This window comes from Eptesicus fuscus, chromosome 3 (genome assembly GCF_027574615.1).
Source record: "Eptesicus fuscus isolate TK198812 chromosome 3, DD_ASM_mEF_20220401, whole genome shotgun sequence".
NCBI lineage: Eukaryota > Metazoa > Chordata > Mammalia > Chiroptera > Vespertilionidae > Eptesicus > Eptesicus fuscus.
This window is the reverse complement of record NC_072475.1, coordinates 28,419,914-28,439,278: the sequence shown is the minus strand read 5'-3', so window position 1 is coordinate 28,439,278 and position 19,365 is coordinate 28,419,914. Positions and strand designations below refer to the sequence as shown.

Here is a 19,365-nt window from a genome sequence, read left to right as displayed (position 1 = left end):
AAGAGGAAGGAAGAGAGATGGAGAGAGAGAGAGAAGATAGAGAGAGAGAGTGAGAAAGGGAAAATGAGAAACACGATTGGCTGCCTCCCATGCATGCTCAGACCAGGGATTGAACCTGCAATTTAGGTATGTGCCCTGACCTGGAATTGAACCTGCAGCCTGTTTGGGATGTGTAAGAGAATGTCCTTGGACATTCTCTTACACAGCCATAATGCATTTACTTATATTTTCTTCAACTATTTAATCCATGGGATGATACTCGAATCAACTGAGGCACCCAGCCAGGGCTTGACCCTTTTATTTCTTTTATTTTGATTCTTCTCTGGAAAGTTTTATTGTGGCATTCTTGAGAATGTCTGTGCTTTAACTTTATGATTAATTAGCAAGTTAGCTATATGAAATTAGTGGATCACAATTTTTCTCCTTGCACTTAGACATTTCTCTAGTCTGCTATCTCTGAATATGTGCTAGTTCATCCCTTAGCACAGTTTTCCTTTAAATTTTGTTTGCTTGAATGTGATTGTCCAGTAGCTTTTCTCCTAAGTAGGGCTCATGGTGCTCAATTTCTTGAGTTCTTTCATGCTTCAGAATGCCTGCTACCTTTATATTTGAATGGCAAATTGGCTGAGGGTAATTTCCCTGGATCGCTTTTATCTTAAACCTTGTACATACTGACTCACCACTTTCTGGGCCTGAATTCCCCTCTGAAGTAGTTTGAGGTCACCTTGATTACTTCACCCTCTCTCTCTTCTTTTCTCACTGGATATTTGAAAAAAAAATTCATATCTTTGAAATTCAGTAACTGAACAAGGATTGTTTCAGTTTTAATAATCCAGCCTTTCTTAAAATAGAGGGTTCTCTTTCTGTCTGCAAAATAAGTTCCTCTTTATTTTCAGAGAAATTTTCTGCTATTGTATATTTAAATTGCTTTTCTGTTCCATTTGGTTTTCTCCTGCTGAGAAACCTATTTTGTTTATGTTGGATCCTCTTTGTATAATGCATTTACTTATATTTTCTTCAACTATTTAATCCATTTTTTTTTACTTTCTTTTGAGTTTACTGTGATTCTCTCAAGGGTAGCTTCTATGTCAGAGTTACAATTTTCAGTGGGCTATAGTCTATTCCTTATTGATCAACTTAATAAATTAGCTCTCTAAAGGAATTGCTTTGACTTGCTTTAGTAATTTTTTACATTGGTATAATTTCAAACTTACAGAAAACTTGCAAGAATGCAAAAATCATACAAGGAACTTCTGTATTTACTTTATCCAGTCCACCACCTGTTTGTCTTTACCCTCATTGCAATTAGGTACACACACACACACACACACACACACACACACACACACAGCTCTTTTTTTTTCCTGAACAATTTAAGAGGAAGTTATCAACACCATGATCCTTTTATAAAAAATAAATAAATTCGGGGTGCATTTCTCATGAACAAGGACATTCTCTTACACAGCCATAGTAAAATGATAAAGATTAGGAAATTTAACATTGATGTAATATGAGTCTCTAATACATAGTGCATATCTAATTTTTAAAAATTGTCCTGATGTTCTTTATAGCTTATTTTTTCCTGGTACAAAATTTAATCCAGAAAGAGATCAACTTTTAATTTTTTCTTTTTTATTATATCTAACATGTTTGATCTTTGATACTAGTTTTGCTCTTTTTAAAAATACTGTTTTTGCCCAGCTGGTATTGCTCAATGGTTGAACGTCAACCCATGAACCAAGAGGTCCCAGGTTATATTCCAGGTCAGGGCACATGCCCAGGTTTCGGGCTCAATTCCCAGTAGGGGGCATGCAAGAGGCAGCCAATTGATGTTTCTCTCTCATGGATGTTTCTTTTCTATCTCTCTATCCCTCTCCCTTTCTCTTGCTTTCAAATCAATAAAAACGTATTTTTAAAAAATGGTTTTATTATTATTTTTTGTAGCCAAAAGACTTACGGGAATTTTCTTATGGTCTTGATCTGTTTTCTACCACATTTGTCTTTTATTTAATAATTCTTTGCGTGCTATGGATTTTTGGATTCTGCTTTGTTTGTTTGCATAGCTAGTTGCTATCATTTCTTTGTATCTTACTTGCTCATACTTATTGTGGGTGTCTTTGCTCATATCCTCTGTCTTTTCTGATATAGTGAGAATACATTTTTCTTGAAGTGCTTTATACCTTCACTGAGATCTGTCAGTCTTCTCCTTGGGGCTGTACTTGTGGGTTGACTATTTCACTCTTCTGTATCCTGCTAGCTCAAAGTCCCGGAGAGGATAGATGAAGGGCTGAGGAGCTCAGCCTCCTTTGTTGGAGGATCTGGGTTCTCTTATCTTTTTAAAAAATTTATTAAATGGCAAATTTCATTGAGCCTGGTTTCAAGTGTGTTCTGTCCCTATGGGGACACCTGTAGGTTTACAATTTACTTGCCTCTGCTTATCAGTACTTTAGATATTCTCATGTTTCTATTATTAGCATACTAGAGACCCAGTGCACAAAATTTGTGCGCGGGTACAGTCCCTAGGCCTGGCCTGTGATCAGGGCCATCTTCCCCAGCTGCCCACAGCCCACCCCGCTCCCCGCTGCCCCCACCCCAGTTCCCCATTCGCCATCAGGCGAGCAGAGCCTGATGGCTGGGGAAAGGGACCGAGAGGTCGGCCGTTCCCGCCTGCTCACCAGACCTGCCCCCACCATGGGTTGCCCTCTGTGTGTGGGGTGACTGGTGAAGTGGGGGCCTTGGCCTAGCACCACCCGTGTCCCCTGCCACCCACCCCTGGTTCCCCGTTCACCATCTGGCGATCGGAGCCTGCTTGCCCGGGAAAGGGACCAGCAGTATGCCTCATAGTGACTGGTTGAGGTAGTTCTAGTTGTTCTGCTGTTAAGGTCAATTTGCATATTATCCTTTTATTATATAGGTTAGAGGCCAGGTACATGGGTGGGGGCCGTCTGGCCTGCCCTGACGGGGGCCCCAAATTGGTGGAGGGTCCCCGCTGGGGGGCACGGCCGGCCAGGGCAAGAGGCTGTGGTCGTTCTGGTCTCTGGTCGTTCTGGTCATTTCGCCATTTCGGTCGCTGGGCTTTTATTATATAGGATTGGGTGGGAAGGGGGTTGGAGTGAACAGCAGTAACACTCAGCTACATCTCAATTAATCTTCTGTTTATTTCTTTGCTTGCCCCTTGTCAAAATTTCTTATGTGAACTTGTAGCCCTTTCTTTGTATGGTTCCTCTTACAGTTTTTTCAAATATGTTTTTATTGATCTTAGAGAAAGAGATTGAGCATCAATGAAGAGAGAAACATTGACTGGCTGTCTCCTGCATGCCCCTTACTGGAGATCTAGCCCCAAACCCTGGCATGTGCCCTGACCAGGAATGGAACCTGGAACTTCCTGGTTTATGGTTCTAGGCTCCACCATTTGCCACACTGCCGGGCTGTTACGATTTTATTTTAATTTTTCTGCTTTTTGTATTTCCTTATAAGTTGAGGGAAGAGAGTTTATGATTCATCTTTTCCCATCTGCCCTTCACTTGCTTTACTCTAATTACTAAAAATCAAATGTAAACCTCCTGGGAAGTAATACACTGGAGGTGAATTGTAATATGAAGCATGTCTGGTCTGACCTGGGTCTAAAGGGCTAAGTTTTTAATCAGAAAATAAAGGGTTTCTTATTTTGATAGATTGAAAAGTTCCATTATTTACAAATGAAATACAGTACTTACAAACAACAGTCTTATTGTATGTGTGTTTCTAACCACTGAGCTTTAGATTTGCCTTTATCACTCTCATCTGACATGCTTCACTTTTGCCCTGTGTCTCTCATCTTCTCATACACCAACCCTGAGTTTTCACCGGAATACATAGCTTTTCATATATGAAAGCACACCTATGGCCCAGGAGCAGGAGGCCATCACTTACCAGTACACACACTTGACCCCGGCACAGCTCTCTTTTCATTTGGGAAGATTAGCTTTGGATGAGTTCACAGCTTTGAGGCACTCTCCTGGAGCTGAGGGTGGAAGAAGATGGTACATCAGCTGAATCAACCCCACAGTCAGTGAGGTGACAGATGCTGGAGTGAAATCAGACCCTATTCTAGAAAATTCACTGATTCTGCACAAGGTTTTTGTATTCTGTTTAGCATCAACGGGCAGAAAAATTCCACCCACATTTTGCCACTTATGATGCAATCTGGTAAAACTCTTGAGATTTGGTCTCATGCAGACACAGCTACACAATTTGATGCTTATACAAATGTAAATGTGCTCACGTCCCTGTGAAAGCTGCGTTTTTGTGAGCAGCTAACCTTGACCCATTTTCTGTTAGCTCTAGGATGCATCCACTTCCACTAAGTTCGGTGGCAAACAACTTTGCCAAGGAGCTGGGAGAAGAAAAGACAGGAAATAACTACATTAAGTAAAGTGTTTCTCCTCTGATTCAGATTGCTGCGGCTGATATTAGAGCCATTTCAGAAGCAGGCGAGGTGGGCCCAGCAGGGTATGCCTGTGTGCAGACACAGCTTCCTGCTGAATCAGGAGAAAGGGGGCAGCAAAGCCAGGTGGTTGAAAGCCTCCAGCCTCTGGGGCAGGGGGGACCAGAGGGGGAGCTGGTTCTGAGACAAAACACTCCCTTACAGCTTTGTGACATTGGGCAAATTATTTTCTTAATCTCACTTTGCATCAGTTTCTATGTATGAAAGCTGGGTATAGTAATAGGTCCTATTGTAAAATTGTCCAGTGATTGAATTTGAATTCAAATGTGTATTAAATATTATATTTATAAAAATGTATTTCTATCTACAATAAGGAGTTTGGATGTCATTCTAAGAGTCCTGCCTAGCCACTGGGGGTTTGAAGTAGGGACACACACACACACACACACACACACACACACACACACTAACTCAGCAGTGCCTAGCAGATAGTAAGTCCTGGAAAAAAATGTTAAATTGTATAAAGAACCAGTGGGTGGTGCTTTCTACATACAGTAAGGTAAGGTACTCTTGGTAAGTCTAAATTTCAGGGAAAAATATCTAAAAGCTATTTCTATTCTACAACTATGTTTTCTTCTAGGCTGCCTTGAGGATTATAGTTAGCTATAGTTCATGCCTTATTATCATTCTCTCCACACATATTTTTGTAAATAATACTACAGTAATTTCCTTAATAAGTTCAACATATCAGTATAACTTACTTATTAAGGTACCTCGGCAGGTTTCAGATGTTATGGCCTAAAGAAATTTGGAAAGTATCAGAAAAGATGCATTATGAGAAAGTAGCAGTAATGAAGTACTGTAAGGCATGTCCTTTTCAATAGTTAAAAATGATTTGTTTGCTTCAAACTCATTCTGACTTGCAGTTTAACAGCCTCGGTGGTCCTTCAATTCCCATGGCAGTCGTTTCTTTGTGTGAGTTTATAGATAGTTAACTGAACCAAGCAATTAAAGAGAGGAAAGCACCTTCTTTTAAACAAGGAAGACTAAACATCTACCTGATATGATCAGATGTGGCCAGCTGTCTGTGATGTAAAATAGTGAGTGAGTGGCTTGCTATGTAATTGGAGCCTCTGTTCATTGGTTGACCATCAAGCACGATATTAACTTGTAGAAGGCCTACTCGGGGTTTATAGTTAGCAAATTCACTAGATAAAGACAGCCAGGTAATGATGGGCTTGGAATGCTCCATATAAGTGAAAGTGAACGTATTAAACATGTTCTGATAAAAGGAACATGAACCCATTCAATGAGTAGCAATGTTCATTACTTGTCTTTATGTATAATATTGCTTCATTTGCTCCTCATAGCTACTCTGGGATTGGACAAGTGCTATTTTTGATTCCCCCTTGGTGGGTACTGGCTCTGGGCAAGGGAACTGCCATAGTCTCCCCTTTGTACAAAAGCGCCCAGGCACAGACCCCGGCAGGTCTGTCCTATATTCCTTTGTCTCACCACTAGATCAGAATGGCACTCAAATAATTTGAAATCCTCACTTCAAATCAGTATTGTGACCACTAGAGTGGGAGAGGGTGTGGGCAGAATGAAGGTAAAGGGAAGAAGGTTTGGGGGGATAAACAAGGCGAGATCCAGTGGCAGAGCGGAAGGGAAATGGAGGGACAGGAGAGCAGGAGGCTGAAGAGCTGGGGAGGGGTTCATGGGGTGCAGAGCAAGTGTCCCGGTTGTCACATCCTCCTAAACACTGGTCGTTTGTAGCTATGCTGCACAGAACTTTAGAAATGCTTACTGTTTTTGGTTCCTTATGTAAATAACCTACCTCTATGTTTCCATTCTTTGAAGTTTTTAACTTTTTAATGTTTTGAAACTTTTAATGTTTCTTTGGTCCTTCCTTTCTTCTTTCCTTTATTTATTTTACTCATATTTGATTATTTTTGTGTGGAATAAAGTTGTATGAATGTTTTAAATTACACGAGTTTTAGAAATGCACCCCAGAAGTTTATATTTAGCCAATATTTTTATCTTTTTTAAATTAAATTTAAATCTTTTTCCATCACTATTTATCTCCCCTATACCTCTTCTACCTTACCCTACTACTCCCTCCCCCGCTCCATATTATTGTATTTCAGGGATTTTTTCAATGATCAGAGCATATACTCTTACTCTAGGGATAGAAAATCCATTTTTTAACTATCAGCTGACCTGACAGTTATAAAGTAAAATTTTCAATATAAATATCAATCCAGTTTTCCTCGCTCTCTATTAAAACGTCAGGAGACTTGGGTTTTTGTACAATTGACCTTTTAGGTTTAACACAAACTAACCTGCAACAGGACTTTATAAGCAGTTTTATATTTTTTTTCTGTCGTGAAAAATCAAGTGATGTCACCTTTGCACCTGTTACCTTGACAAGATGTTCTGAAATATAATTCTGAGAATTAATAATTATACAAAAACAGGCCCATTTTGTTTGCACAATTTAAATTAGTTCTGTGTTCATTTAATTAAAACTCAAATATATAACAGAGGTTGAATACCTTCCTGGTGGTATTCTTCAGTTCTAAGCATCATTATTGAGTTTTAGCACCATAATCCTACCAATTCCAAATCCTGAATTGACTATTTCCCCACAGGTCACATTGCCTGTCATAGGGACATGTAAAGGGGCCTGGCATACCCATATTCTTCTACTTAGTGGAAAATTGGGAGAGAAGATAGTGGCCTAAAGCTAGAAAATTAGATTGTGGGACATAAAGCGCTTTAGGACATAGGTGAGCTAAAAGAGCTCAGATCTAGTTCTAGTTCTTCGACCATGTGTCTGTGAGAATTTCAACAAGTTGCCAGTCCTCCGTGGGGCCTTAATTTCCTAGTTTCCAGCAAGTGGGAATGAGACAAAAATTTTAGCTGAGAAATCTTTTCTTTTTCTTCCAAATTAATCTTAATTAATCCAAATTATTCAAATGTAAATAAGACCAAGGAAAGCCCTCCTGATTGCTTTAGCAGTAGCTTCATCCTTAGGCCTACTGGATTTCTCCATGTATCATAATATGGAAGTCAGTGGGCTCAGTAATTTTTAGGACGCTTCCAGTTATACATGTATTGAGGTTTGTCTTACAGAAGAAATAATCCAAGGAGTTTCAAATTAATACTAATGGCAAAAAAAAAAAAAAAAAAAAATCTCTTCAGTCAAGTATATGATACATTGTGGTTTTGATTCGGATTGTTTTTCCAGAGCAGGATATAAGGGTGGCTTCTTTCCCAGGTCCTTGTCCAGATGGATTCAAAGAATGAAACCACGGACAAAAGGTGGTAGATGAAAAGGGTGGAATTTTATTGGAAGCAAACACAGACTCCCACATAGCGAGGGGATTCCAAGGGGTTAACCCACTAAGCTCTTTTTTCTAAGGTTTATAAAGGCCGCAGTTCTTTGTCTCTTGATATTCCCTTCTCATTGGCATTTCTCTGTCCTCTGTGAAAGCTTGTTTCCTCCTTCTCCCCACACCCTGTGGCTTGTCCCTATCTTCTGTGGATGGATGTCTTCCTCTCCCTTATCCCGTGGCACCTTTTGCTCTCTGTGAATGTATGCCTTTTGGCAGCTCCACGCCTTCACCTATGCCTTCCTCCCCCTTTATTTCTAAATCTCCCTAAACCTGCTTATTTTATCCCTAACACTCCTTTCAGTTTGGTGTTTGGTCATTTTGATCAGGAGGGTGTTTACTTGGCACTGTCATCAGAATGAAGGGAAGAGGGGCACCCAGGAATTTTAAAAGTCCACATGATTTTATGTACAAGTTAGATGACTCTTAGAATTGTACCAATGACAGAGAGAAGGCATTATGGCCTTTATAATATAGTAATCATTTCTTTTTATACTTGACTTCTTGGTAGTTTATATAAAGGCTAAGGGCCCAGTGCACTAAATTTGTGCATGGGGGGCGTCCCTCAGCCCAACCTGCACCCTCTCCAATCTGGGAGCCCTCAGGGGATGTCCTACTGACAGCTTAGGCCTGCTCCCTGTGGTTCTCTGCTCTCTGCAGACCTACCTGCTTGATGCCACCACAGGCCCTGGTATCTGCTCTCTGTGGGGGCCTGCTTGTCCTTCACCACTGGAGCCAGGGGCAAGCAGGGCCCTGGTATCTGCTCTCTGTGGGGGCCATGTTGGGGACTGTTTGCCCTTTGCTGCCATGTTCAGGGGCAAGCAGGGCCCTGCTTTCTGCTCACTTGCTGCGGGGGACTGTTTGCCCTTTGCTGCCATGTTCAGGGGCAAGCAGGGCCCTGCTTTCTGCTCACTTGCTGCGGGGGACGTTCCTGTCCTGCCCCCGGTCACTTGCACGTGTGCCGGCTCAGAGCGCCTGGGTCCCAGGGATGTTCCCGCCCCACCCCCGGGTGCTTTGCGCCTGCACACGTAGGCCTGGAGTGGCCGGAGGTGTTCCAGGACCCTGGCCACTCTGGGCCTACACCCAGGCCTACAGGCTCAGAGCGGCTTGGCTCCCGAGGATGCCTGTACCCAGGATGCAGGCCGTTTTGTGCCAGCATACACGCAAGTGGCCACCCCACTCCTGGCCACTCGGCACCTGCTATGCAAATTAACCCGCCATCTTTGTTAGGTTAATTTGCCACTCCTGATTGGCTGGGGCATTGCAAAGTTACGGTCAATTTGCATCTTTCTCTTTTATTAGTGTAGATATGTTTGCTAATAGTTTTGCTCACATTACTTGCACTATTTTTTCTTGCTTAGGCTGAACCATAGGCCAGCTTTACAGAAAAGGAGAAGATTTAAGACTTCTCTCCTTACACATTTAAATGATTATTTTCTACCCAAACAAAGCCAGGAAGCAAAAATAAACACAAAAGGGCAACTTTGCCAAGACTAACATTCGCCTCCCACTGTATGGAGGTAAAGCTTTTCTTAGAAGACAAAAAGGTATAACAAAGTGTTTAACATTCAGATAAGTTGATGAGTTGACAATATTTTAGATTTAAGAGGATCACTTGGTTTTCTTTGTAATTTTATGAATTCTCAGGACATTGGACACTTTTTTTAGGTATAATGTAGATTGAAAAATTAATATGGCTGTTTGCAATCAGTCAGAGAAAGACAAATGCTATATAATATAACTTACACATGGGATCTAAAACAGCCAAACTCATAGAAACAGACTAGAATGGTGGTTGCCAAAGGCTTCTAGGTGGGAAAAACTGGGAGATGTTGATCAAAAAGTACAAGATAAGGAAGTTCTGAGTATCTGACATACAGGTGGGTATTATAATTAATATTACTGCATTACATATTTGAAAGTTCTATGAGAGTAGATCTTAAATGTTCTCACCACAAAAAAGAAATGGCATTTATGTGATGTGATTGAGGTCTTAGTTGACACTATGGTGGTTATCATTTCACAATATATGTTTCAAATAAACACATTGTATACCTTAAACAATGTTTTATGTCAAATATATCCCAATTAAGCCAAAAAGTAAGATTGGGGGATTTGCTAAACAAAAAACCAATATGGTTAAAGTGACTTGATACCATGCCCTAATCTGGAATCTCAAAACAAATTTACCTCACTCTCTGACAATCCTACAAACATTAGAAACTTTAGAGATGATACAAAATTTATGATCCTCTCTTTATACTACTGACTAGAGGCTCAGTGCATGAATTTTGTGCATGGGGGGTGGGGGGTGGGGGTGGGAGGGTCCTCTCAGCCCAGCCTGCACCCTCTTTAATCCAAGACCCCTCAGGGGATGCCCAACTGCTGGTTTAGGCCCGATCCCGGGGATTGGGCCTAAACCAGCAGTCGGACATCCCTCTCACAATCAGGGACTGCTGGCTTCTAACCGCTCACCTGCCTGCCTGCCTGATTGCCCCTCACTGCTCCCCCTGCCAGCCTTATCTCCTCTAACTGCCCCCCTGCCGGCCTAATCACCCCTAACTGCCTCTGCCTGCTGGCCTGATTGCCCCTCACTGCCCCCCCTGCTGGCCTGATTGCCCATAACTGCTCCTCCCTCACTGGCCTGGTTGCCCCCAACTGCTCCCCACCCCACTGGCCTGGTCGCCCCATTCAGCTTGCTGTTCAGTTGTTTGGTTGCCCCTCACTGCTCCCCCTGCCGCTTGGTTGCCCTATGCAGCCTGTTGCTCGGTCGTTTGGTCGCCCCTCACGGACCCCCCTGTGGGCCTGGTTGCCCCACGCAGCCTGTTCGGTTGTCTGTTCAATTGAGATGGTTGCTTAGGTTTTATATATACTAGTTTACTCTGGATAAAATGTCAGAGCCATATACTGTGCATTTGTTTCTTGAACTTATGTGTTGACAATTCATGAACTAAAATATTTCAGATCCTTCAGAAAAATGTTGCAGCTTAACCTCAGAAGAGTTACCAGCCTTCAACAATGATTCACTGAACTTAAGTCAGGCTACCCTAGATTTCTTTAAGACCTCACATTCCAGGGGCCCCTGTGGAACTAAGGAACTGAGGTAGGTTATATGTAAACATAATGCATAGTAACAATTTGGACAAGCCCCAACTAATTCTCTTCGCTATATGAAGAAAGATCATCCCCATGTGTGTACTTTATATGGCTATTTGTGTAAAATGTTTGTATCTTTTGCTGACCTATTATAGGGATTTAGTAAAAGGTTTATGAAGGTGTTGCTTTATTATGAAGTATAACAATTACTTATAATACTAGTAGCCCTGTGCACGAATCCATGCACCAGTAGCTCTCTGCTCACTGCCCCACCCTCCTGTACCTCCCCCCATCCCCCTTATAGCTTGCTGCCCTGCCCCATCCTGTAGCTTTCTGCCGCCCACTTGTAGTTCGCTGTTCCACCCTACTGCAGATCTGGTCGTTATGTGGTTGGTTGTTATGCCCTGAGGCTAATTAGCATATTCCTCTCTTATTATATAGGATATAAGTATATAATTCTCTGCTGTAAAACATGTCAGAAAAATTTAAAAGATGGAATTCAATAATAACCTGGCATTTCTTTTTAAATTGAAAAGCAGTTGCCTTACTTTCATTAATTAACCTAATAATTTTAATTTTAAATAAATTTTAATACTTTGCATTAGTAGAATCTTACTCAATGTGAATAAAGTTTTCAGAATACAATATTGAGAGGTTTCTTTCTTGAAATCAAGTCCATGCTGTCGATGATAGCATAATTCAGTTTGTTAATCATTTCACTCTTTCCTCACATAAGGTAAGAGCTTTTAGGAATGGCGACCAGATTATAGGGAACATACTAATATACTAATAAAAGCTTAAGAAATGTAGTTTACCATGTCACTCTACCATTGACATACTGGAACTCCTTGTAAAAGGAGGAGGGTTTCTCATAGGTTTATGATAAACTTAAATAAAATTTTTTTGTATTGTAAATTTCTTTGATTGGTTTGAAGTCTAATATTGCAGTAAAAGGAAAACAAGAGAGTGTTGCTCTCTTTTTCTGAAGGATGAGATAATTTAGCTGTGGTTCTTGGGTTATTGCATTTCTAACCCTAAAAGTTTATTTTTAAAAGGGATAAATCTAAAGTTTCTGTCCCCCCTCCCCAAGGTAATTAAAAACAAAATAAACCTACCACTTGCTGTCACCATCGTTTCATAAAATAAAGGACAAAAACATAAGGGGAACACATTAACAGAATAAAACACAATGCTTTAAAACTAAGAATGTCATGAAAATGTCATTACCAGTGAAAATTTTTATTCACAGTTAGATCTGCACTGGTTCACAGACGAGAGTGTAGGCTCTGCTATTTTGCCAGTGTTGGACATTAAAAAAAAAAAATCCAAAGAACAGTTATATCCATCATGGAATGTTATGCAAATATTTTATATTTAGTGCCATACATGGACTGACAATTGAGATAATTTAAACCAAAACATATGAGTAGTGCAGGCCCCCCACTGTTCCCTACTCTACCTCTTCTCAAACCTTGGAACCTTACACACTGGAGCCTCCAACAGAGCTTCCTCTCCACAATAAAACACAACGAAATAAAATAACTCAGTAATTATTGTCATTAATTCTGGTTTTGGCATACCTTGACTGGCTATCCACATAGTCCTAATTTACTGTACACAAAAGAGTTGATTTATCTGGCAGTCTACATTCATTGGGATTCTATTAAACAGCCAATGTAATGATGAATGTCCTTAATGTTGACCCTGAGGCTCAGCAAGTTTCTGAAGTGCCTTCTGAATCATCAGTGAAAGACACAGTCAGAGACTGTAAAACCTTCTCTCCTTGGTACCACTGTGGCTTTATTTCTTGGGAGAGGGAACATGATGAGAATATCTCATTAAAAGGAGGCTTGGTATATTGGGCATGTTGAAAATTACGGCCCCAGTCTGAGGCGGCCCCCTCACATCTGCCTGCCTCCAGTGACTTCTACGTATGTAGTATTGATCAGAAGATAAATGAAGAGTTCAAACCTAGTTCTGTATATTGTGTATTGATCTTTTAATGTATTTCCAGCTTTTCTGAAAAAGATACTGAAATTCAGTCTTTCCTGACACTTTCGGAAAGCAGCATGGACGAGGAGGAAAAGGACTTTCTTGACAAGCAACATGTCATCATACTACCATGGCCAAAGAGTACCTAAAGATCATTTGTTCATTACGTTTTACTTTTTGTACCCAAAGTAATTGGAAAAAAAGTTAACAACTAATAAAAGTAACCAAGCAATTGCTTCTCTAGTGCTGGAGATTTTCTTTAATGTTTCTGGTATTTCAAGGTTTTCAGACTAATAAAAGCTAGTAAAATTAAAAGTTTAAGGTCTTTTTCTTCCAAATAATATTGTGTGTCAAACAATAATCTATATTGCAGATCATATTAAAATTTGGTGAGATTAAAACAATAACAGTTTCCTGCAGGTGTGGCTCAATGGTTGCCCATTGACCTATGAACTGGAGGTTGTGGTCGACTCCTGGTCAGGGCACACGCCCAGGTTTTGGACTTGATCCTCAGTGAGGGGCATGCAGGAGGCAGCTGATCAATGATTCTCTCTCATCAGTGATGTTTCTATCTCTCTCTCTCCCTTCCTCTCTGAAATCAATAAAATATATATACTGATAGTAAACTAGAGTCCCCAAGCATGACATTTGTGCAAGAGTAGGCCTTCCTTCCCCCGGCTGCTGACGCCGGGTTTCCTCTGTCACCCGAGACCTGGGCTTCCCTCGCAGTCCCGGCTTCATCCGGAAGGTCGTCTGGAAGGACGTCTGGGCTAATTAGCATATTATGCTTTTATTATTATAGATAACAGTTAAATCTTTGTTTATAGAACCTACCATAGACTACAACATAATTACATGTAAAGTAATATTTAATTGTCAAATTATATTTTAAGTAGTTATGTCATCAGTAAGAGTACACACTTGAGGGCCAAGTAATACTTGGCAGTATCATCAAGTGTGTCTGGAATCCATTTTTTACTTTGATAATTATAGGTGTTGTTTTTTTCTGTTAGTGTTTTGGCATTTATAGAAGTTCTGATAGCTTCAAAGTTGCTGCTAGAAAACAAAACAAAAAAGGACCCCAACTAAAGTGGAAATAATACTTTGTTCTCTCTTCTAGTAAAACACAAAAAAGGTCCCCAAAGCATCTTATTTTAGGAGGGTCAGGGCCAGTGTGATGGTTAATTTTATGTGTCAACTTGGCTAGACCATGGTACCCAGATATTGGGTTAAACATTATCCTAGCTGTTTCTGCAAAGGTATTTTCAGATGAGATTAACAATTAAAACAGTGGTCTTTGAATAAAACAGATTACTTTCCAGTATCATGCAATCAGTTTAAAAGCCTTAAGAAAAGAAAGACAGGTCCTTCAAGGAAGAGGGAATTTTGCCTTCTGACTTCCTCCAGACTCAGGGTGCAGCATCAACTCTTCCTTGAGTCTCCAGACTGCCAGCCTGCCATGCAGATTTTGGATTTGCCAGACTCCATAATTGATTCTTTTTCTCTGGAGAACCCTAATTACTACAATCACTTTGAAAGACTGCTATTATAGCCAACAAAAATAGCAGTTACTTGGGTTGGTGGGTGTTCAACGTTTTATAGGAACTTAGAATTCAGGTGCTCAAGAGCAGAAGACTACGTGGAGAGAGAGTTTTATGGACTTTTTAGGATGGCTTCCCTTTAAGGAGTTTGTGGATTTATCAGAAAAATACCCCTGCAGGTTGGTTGTGCCATCATTTTGTCTCCTCTGTGATTCTGGATAGTAAACCCTTATACAAGACAGATGGTTGTTGAGTGTAAATTCATCTTTGATACTCTTTCCATGGCATCAATAAATTGTACTGACATTCACACACATCATTTACTGAAAGGATATAAAATGATGAAGAAACCTATATCCATTTGTGTGTCTTTAAATCTAAAAATGCCCTTTATTAAAAGTGATTAACGTAAATGAACAATAAGAAACCAGCAAAGTTAATCATGCTATCAGAATAAAATTTGTTACAAAAGAAATATCTTAAAATTAAAAGTGTGACTCTTCAGTATTTTTACTGTCTTCTGAGCACTTCCTCTATCATAATCCTGTAGAGACAAAAGTGAGTCACCCTCGAATCTTCATCATTTGTCTCAGAGACCTTCTGGCATCTTGTCCCGAGGCTGCTAGCTTTCTGAATTATCTGTAGCTAAAATGGGGATTGCCTGTTCAAATATGTGATTTTTCTTTTTAGCATGCTTGCTCAGGTTTAGCGTCTCTTGACTCTCCCTACACTCCTTTGCTCTGAGACCACATCATCCTTATAGTTCTGATGAAGAAAATTGTTCCTCTGGATGCAATTTATAAAACCCATGTTTTTCTCAGACCACGTGGAAGGAGATGTTTTCCTATTCTCATTAGGGAAGAGGACCACTAGTATTCTTTCTGTGTTTTCACTCATGGCTTGAGTCATTTATGAACTAGCTCAGAAAGACATTTTGTAAGATGACATTGCCTTTTACAACATAATAATTTTAAAATTAGAAATTAAGTTGATAATTAGTTGTCATCAGTGCATTTCCGGCCAGAATGTGAGATAAAGAGTGGACCATTGACTTTGTCATTTAACTTGCAATATGGCATTGAAATGAAACATGAGGGTCCTCTGTGCAGAGCAGATCAGACCCCCTTCTGTCTTTATTTGCTTCCCATAACCACACATTTAGAAAAGTTCCTTAATTCCTTTGCCATTAGTCTAATGAGGAAATAAAAGCTAAATAAGATTAGAGCCTGTGCCTGAAGCAGTTGCGATGTGTTCTCTCATTTTGAAGCTCAAGTTTAAAATTGCTGTGTAAGGCATGCATCTAGTTCTGACTGTGGAATTGAGTTACAGACATTCCAGGTACATCACAGTCATGTTCCTGCTACTAGAGTTAGTAGGGTGTGCCTCTCACAACTATTAGACAAACAACCACATGATATTACATGCATGTTGGCATTTAGTAGTTTATGCTCAGATTTGCCTGGGGGTGTAATAGGCATATTAAATTCTGTAATTTCACAGTTCTGGACATAGACATGGTAGAAACAAACTGACATTAAATTATATTTGACTAGGGGCCCAGTGCACAAATTCATGCATCTTGAAAGGAATTGTGGGCCACGAGGCTGTGGTGGGCACGGGGGTAGGTCTCGACCCATCCTCCATACCCCCCGCCCGGCTCCTCCTGCCATGGCCCCCAGTCTCGTGTCTGCAGGCAGCGCCACTTCTGCTGCCACTGCTCCCACATGCTGGCCCTGCTTGTACCCACTGATGCCGTGGAGAGATTGGGGCTGGTGCCAGCAGCAGGTGTGAGTGGAGCCGGTGCCGTCAGCAGGTGCGAGCAGCAGCTGTGGCCCTGATCGCCCCTCAGGAGCAGTGGGAGGTGGAGAAGCCCTCAGGGGTGACTGGGGCTGGTAGCCACCACTCCCACCCACTGACAGCGCCAGGCGCCAGCAGCAGGTGCAAGCAGTGACTCCAGCACCAGCTGTGGGTGCAAGTGCGGCTGACACTGGCAGCAGATGTGAGCACTGGCAGCAGGTGCGAGTACAGGGCAGGACCGCGGCACATAGGAGTAAATAATTTTCAGTAACCACCAGAGGCTTGCCCTGATGACAGGGACTGATGCCCCGCCTTGGTCTGGCGCCCCCACTCACCTGCTCCACTATTCTGCTATGACCAATGCACGCCATATTCTGTGCGTGCCCCCTGGTGGTCAGCACATGTCATTGTGACTGGTTGTTTGATTGTCCCGCCATTTGGTCTATTTGCATATTAGAGTTTTATATAGATAGATAGTTTTAATCTGTTTGATATTTGTTGAAGTCCTTCACATCTGGTGTGTCACATAACACAGGCCAAGGGTACACTACCCTTACCATACCACTTAATGTTGTACCTTCTCTGTGTGGCAGACAGAAAAGTGTTTTTGAACAAATGAATGTTACAAAATGATTCAGATACTTTGAATAACACCTTGATTCATAAAAAACAACAACAGTAAGAAGACAAACACACTTATCCCTGTCCTATGATTCAGTTGTTGGAAAGATTGGAAAGATCTTGAGCTATGTTTATCTCATCTTGTTTTTGGCCACATGCTTTTTCTCTAAAGTTTTAAAATATACCTGCTCAATGAGACTTTCTCTACTTTCTATCTAAATTCTTTTGTTCTTTTTCCATTATTTTTTAATGGCATCCTACTTTTCCCTTCATAGTACTTATAATTATTAATTTGTATATTTTTTGAATGCATGTCTCCCAATTAGACTACACATTTCAATAGAACATGGGTTATGTCTCTTTTGTTCACTATTATACACTTAGCCTCTTAGCATAATCCTAATTTAGACTGGGTGGTGGTTAGTGATAAATGAATGAATGAATGATCAGGACCTAACTGATAAGTCATCTCAGTCCCTAACTTTTCCCAGGGGAAGGGAGCCTGATGTGCTAGTAGTATGTAGAGGAAGAAACAGAAGTGATCAGCTTACACTGCTTACTAACTGGCAGATTGCTTATTTGTTTCTTCCTCATGCATTGGAGAAAAAGATACTGACATTACTTAGCTCAAAATAAGGGGGTGAGAATCAAAGGCAGTAATGATGTGAAACACCTTAGGCACTGGAACATGCTCTGCCATGTTTATCATCACTTTTTATGAATTGAGGCTACAGTCATTGAATGTAGAGGCAAATTAATGGATGGGTCAGTGAATTCAGGATCAAGTTGACATAAATGATTCACAAAAATCACTGAATATCAAAAACAGAATGCTTTTAATGAGTAGGGTGATTAGATTGATTGATGTATAACATTTATGTTGAAAGCTAAATATCTAAATTCATTTCATTAAAAATATTTCTGAAACATTGTTTACTATGTTTATAGATTTCTTCTGTTTTGAAAATTCAGAGTTTTTAAGTGTTAAAATTGTACTGGTACTTTATAAACACTCTGTGCATGATATTTTCAGAGAGGAGAAATTTTAAAAACATACTATTTATACCTCCCCAAATCTGTTTTTATGGGATATTCTGTTTCAGCATAATTTTCATCTCCAGTTATTTATTGCTAGCCACATTTTCATAAAAACAATCTTTATTTCCTCAGAGTTCATCTGTGCCTGTATTTTATCCCCCACCTAAAGTCATAATTCTTTGTTAGTGACATCCTGATTGTTTGCTGGGTAAATGATTATGATGTTGCAAACAAGATTATGACTTTAGCTGGGAAATAACCAGCATGCATAGATGAACTCTAAGGAAATAAAGATGTTCCTTTTTTAATGCAAATGTCTTTCATAGTTAAGGAAAAGGAGTGGATATTCTTAATGTTCTCTGTGAAGTGACAGTTACATTTACAATGGAAATTATTGATTGATGGAGTTATCTTGCGGTTTTTTTTTCAAATACAGATAATATACAATAACTATACAGAAACATAGTTCTGAAAGGTCTCTCTATTTGCTCTTATTTCTGAAAGAAGGAAGCAATAAATATGTACATAGTTATACAGAAAACAAATACACAATTTTCTAGATACAAATGTTTAGAAAGATTTCCCAGGCGGGAATATGTACTTCACCCTTATTTTAAAATTAACTAAACCTTATATATTCAACAGAAGTTAAGTATAAAAGAGATGTTTAAGATAAAGTTTAAAATAATTTCACATTTTTTAGGTAATCGTCATATTTTTATAGAATTATCATTTTGGTTCTTCAAACATGGCACAGTTCTCAACTTTTGTACTTAAAGAATGAGACCTACAAGTGCAAGTGGGAGGTGAACAGAAGCATCTTTAATTTTTCAAAGTAATCATCACATTTACTTTCTCCTCTGAGCCCCTATGGCATAGCTCTGGGAGAATAGCTTGGAAGTTAGGCTATTGAATCAGTTAGAATTTGGCTTAATTTATATTACTGGAAACACCAGCAACAAAATAACAGCAGTGGACAGAAGTTCTGAGAGCAGGCGTCTCAAAAGCTGGTATGGCAACTACATCTTACTATGTTATTGTCATCCTCAAGGTCAACTTGTCATCCAAGATGGTCCTAGATCTCTAGCCATCACAATCTGCGCTTGAGGCATCAGAGTGAGGAAAATGAGGAGAGCAAGATAGGTACCTCCCAGGTGAGGTTGCTTCCTTTAATCCAGTCTTCCTGGAAATATCACACAACTCTTCTGCTTATAGCTTTTCTGGCCAAATTTAGCCATGTCTAGATCTAAGGGAATTTGGGAATATAATGAATACATTGCTGCTCAGAATAAAACCAGAGTCCTGTGACCAGCGAAGATGGGCAGAGTGGATCCTGAAAGCAACTGACACCTCTGTCACAGGCTCTAATGCTGTCATTTCTGATCCACAGCTGCTTGGTTTCAGAATACAGTATATAGATTTTACAGTAAATGTGGTTTGAAATATGTGGTAGAAGCCA

At 40.2% G+C, this 19,365-nt stretch overlaps 1 protein-coding gene across 1 annotated transcript in view; it reads left to right on the top strand.

The window, feature by feature from the left end:
• Positions 1-13,144, top strand: part of ZBBX (zinc finger B-box domain containing) — a 105,234-nt gene extending 92,090 nt beyond the window's left edge. Inside the window, exons 19-20 of the mRNA XM_028146546.2 lie at positions 10,786-10,924; positions 12,932-13,144. Of these exons, the coding sequence (XP_028002347.2) occupies positions 10,786-10,924; positions 12,932-13,058 (266 nt within the window). The 3' untranslated portion in view covers positions 13,059-13,144. The remainder of the gene's footprint in view (positions 1-10,785; positions 10,925-12,931) is intronic.
• The last annotated feature ends 6,221 nt before the right edge of the window (positions 13,145-19,365 follow it).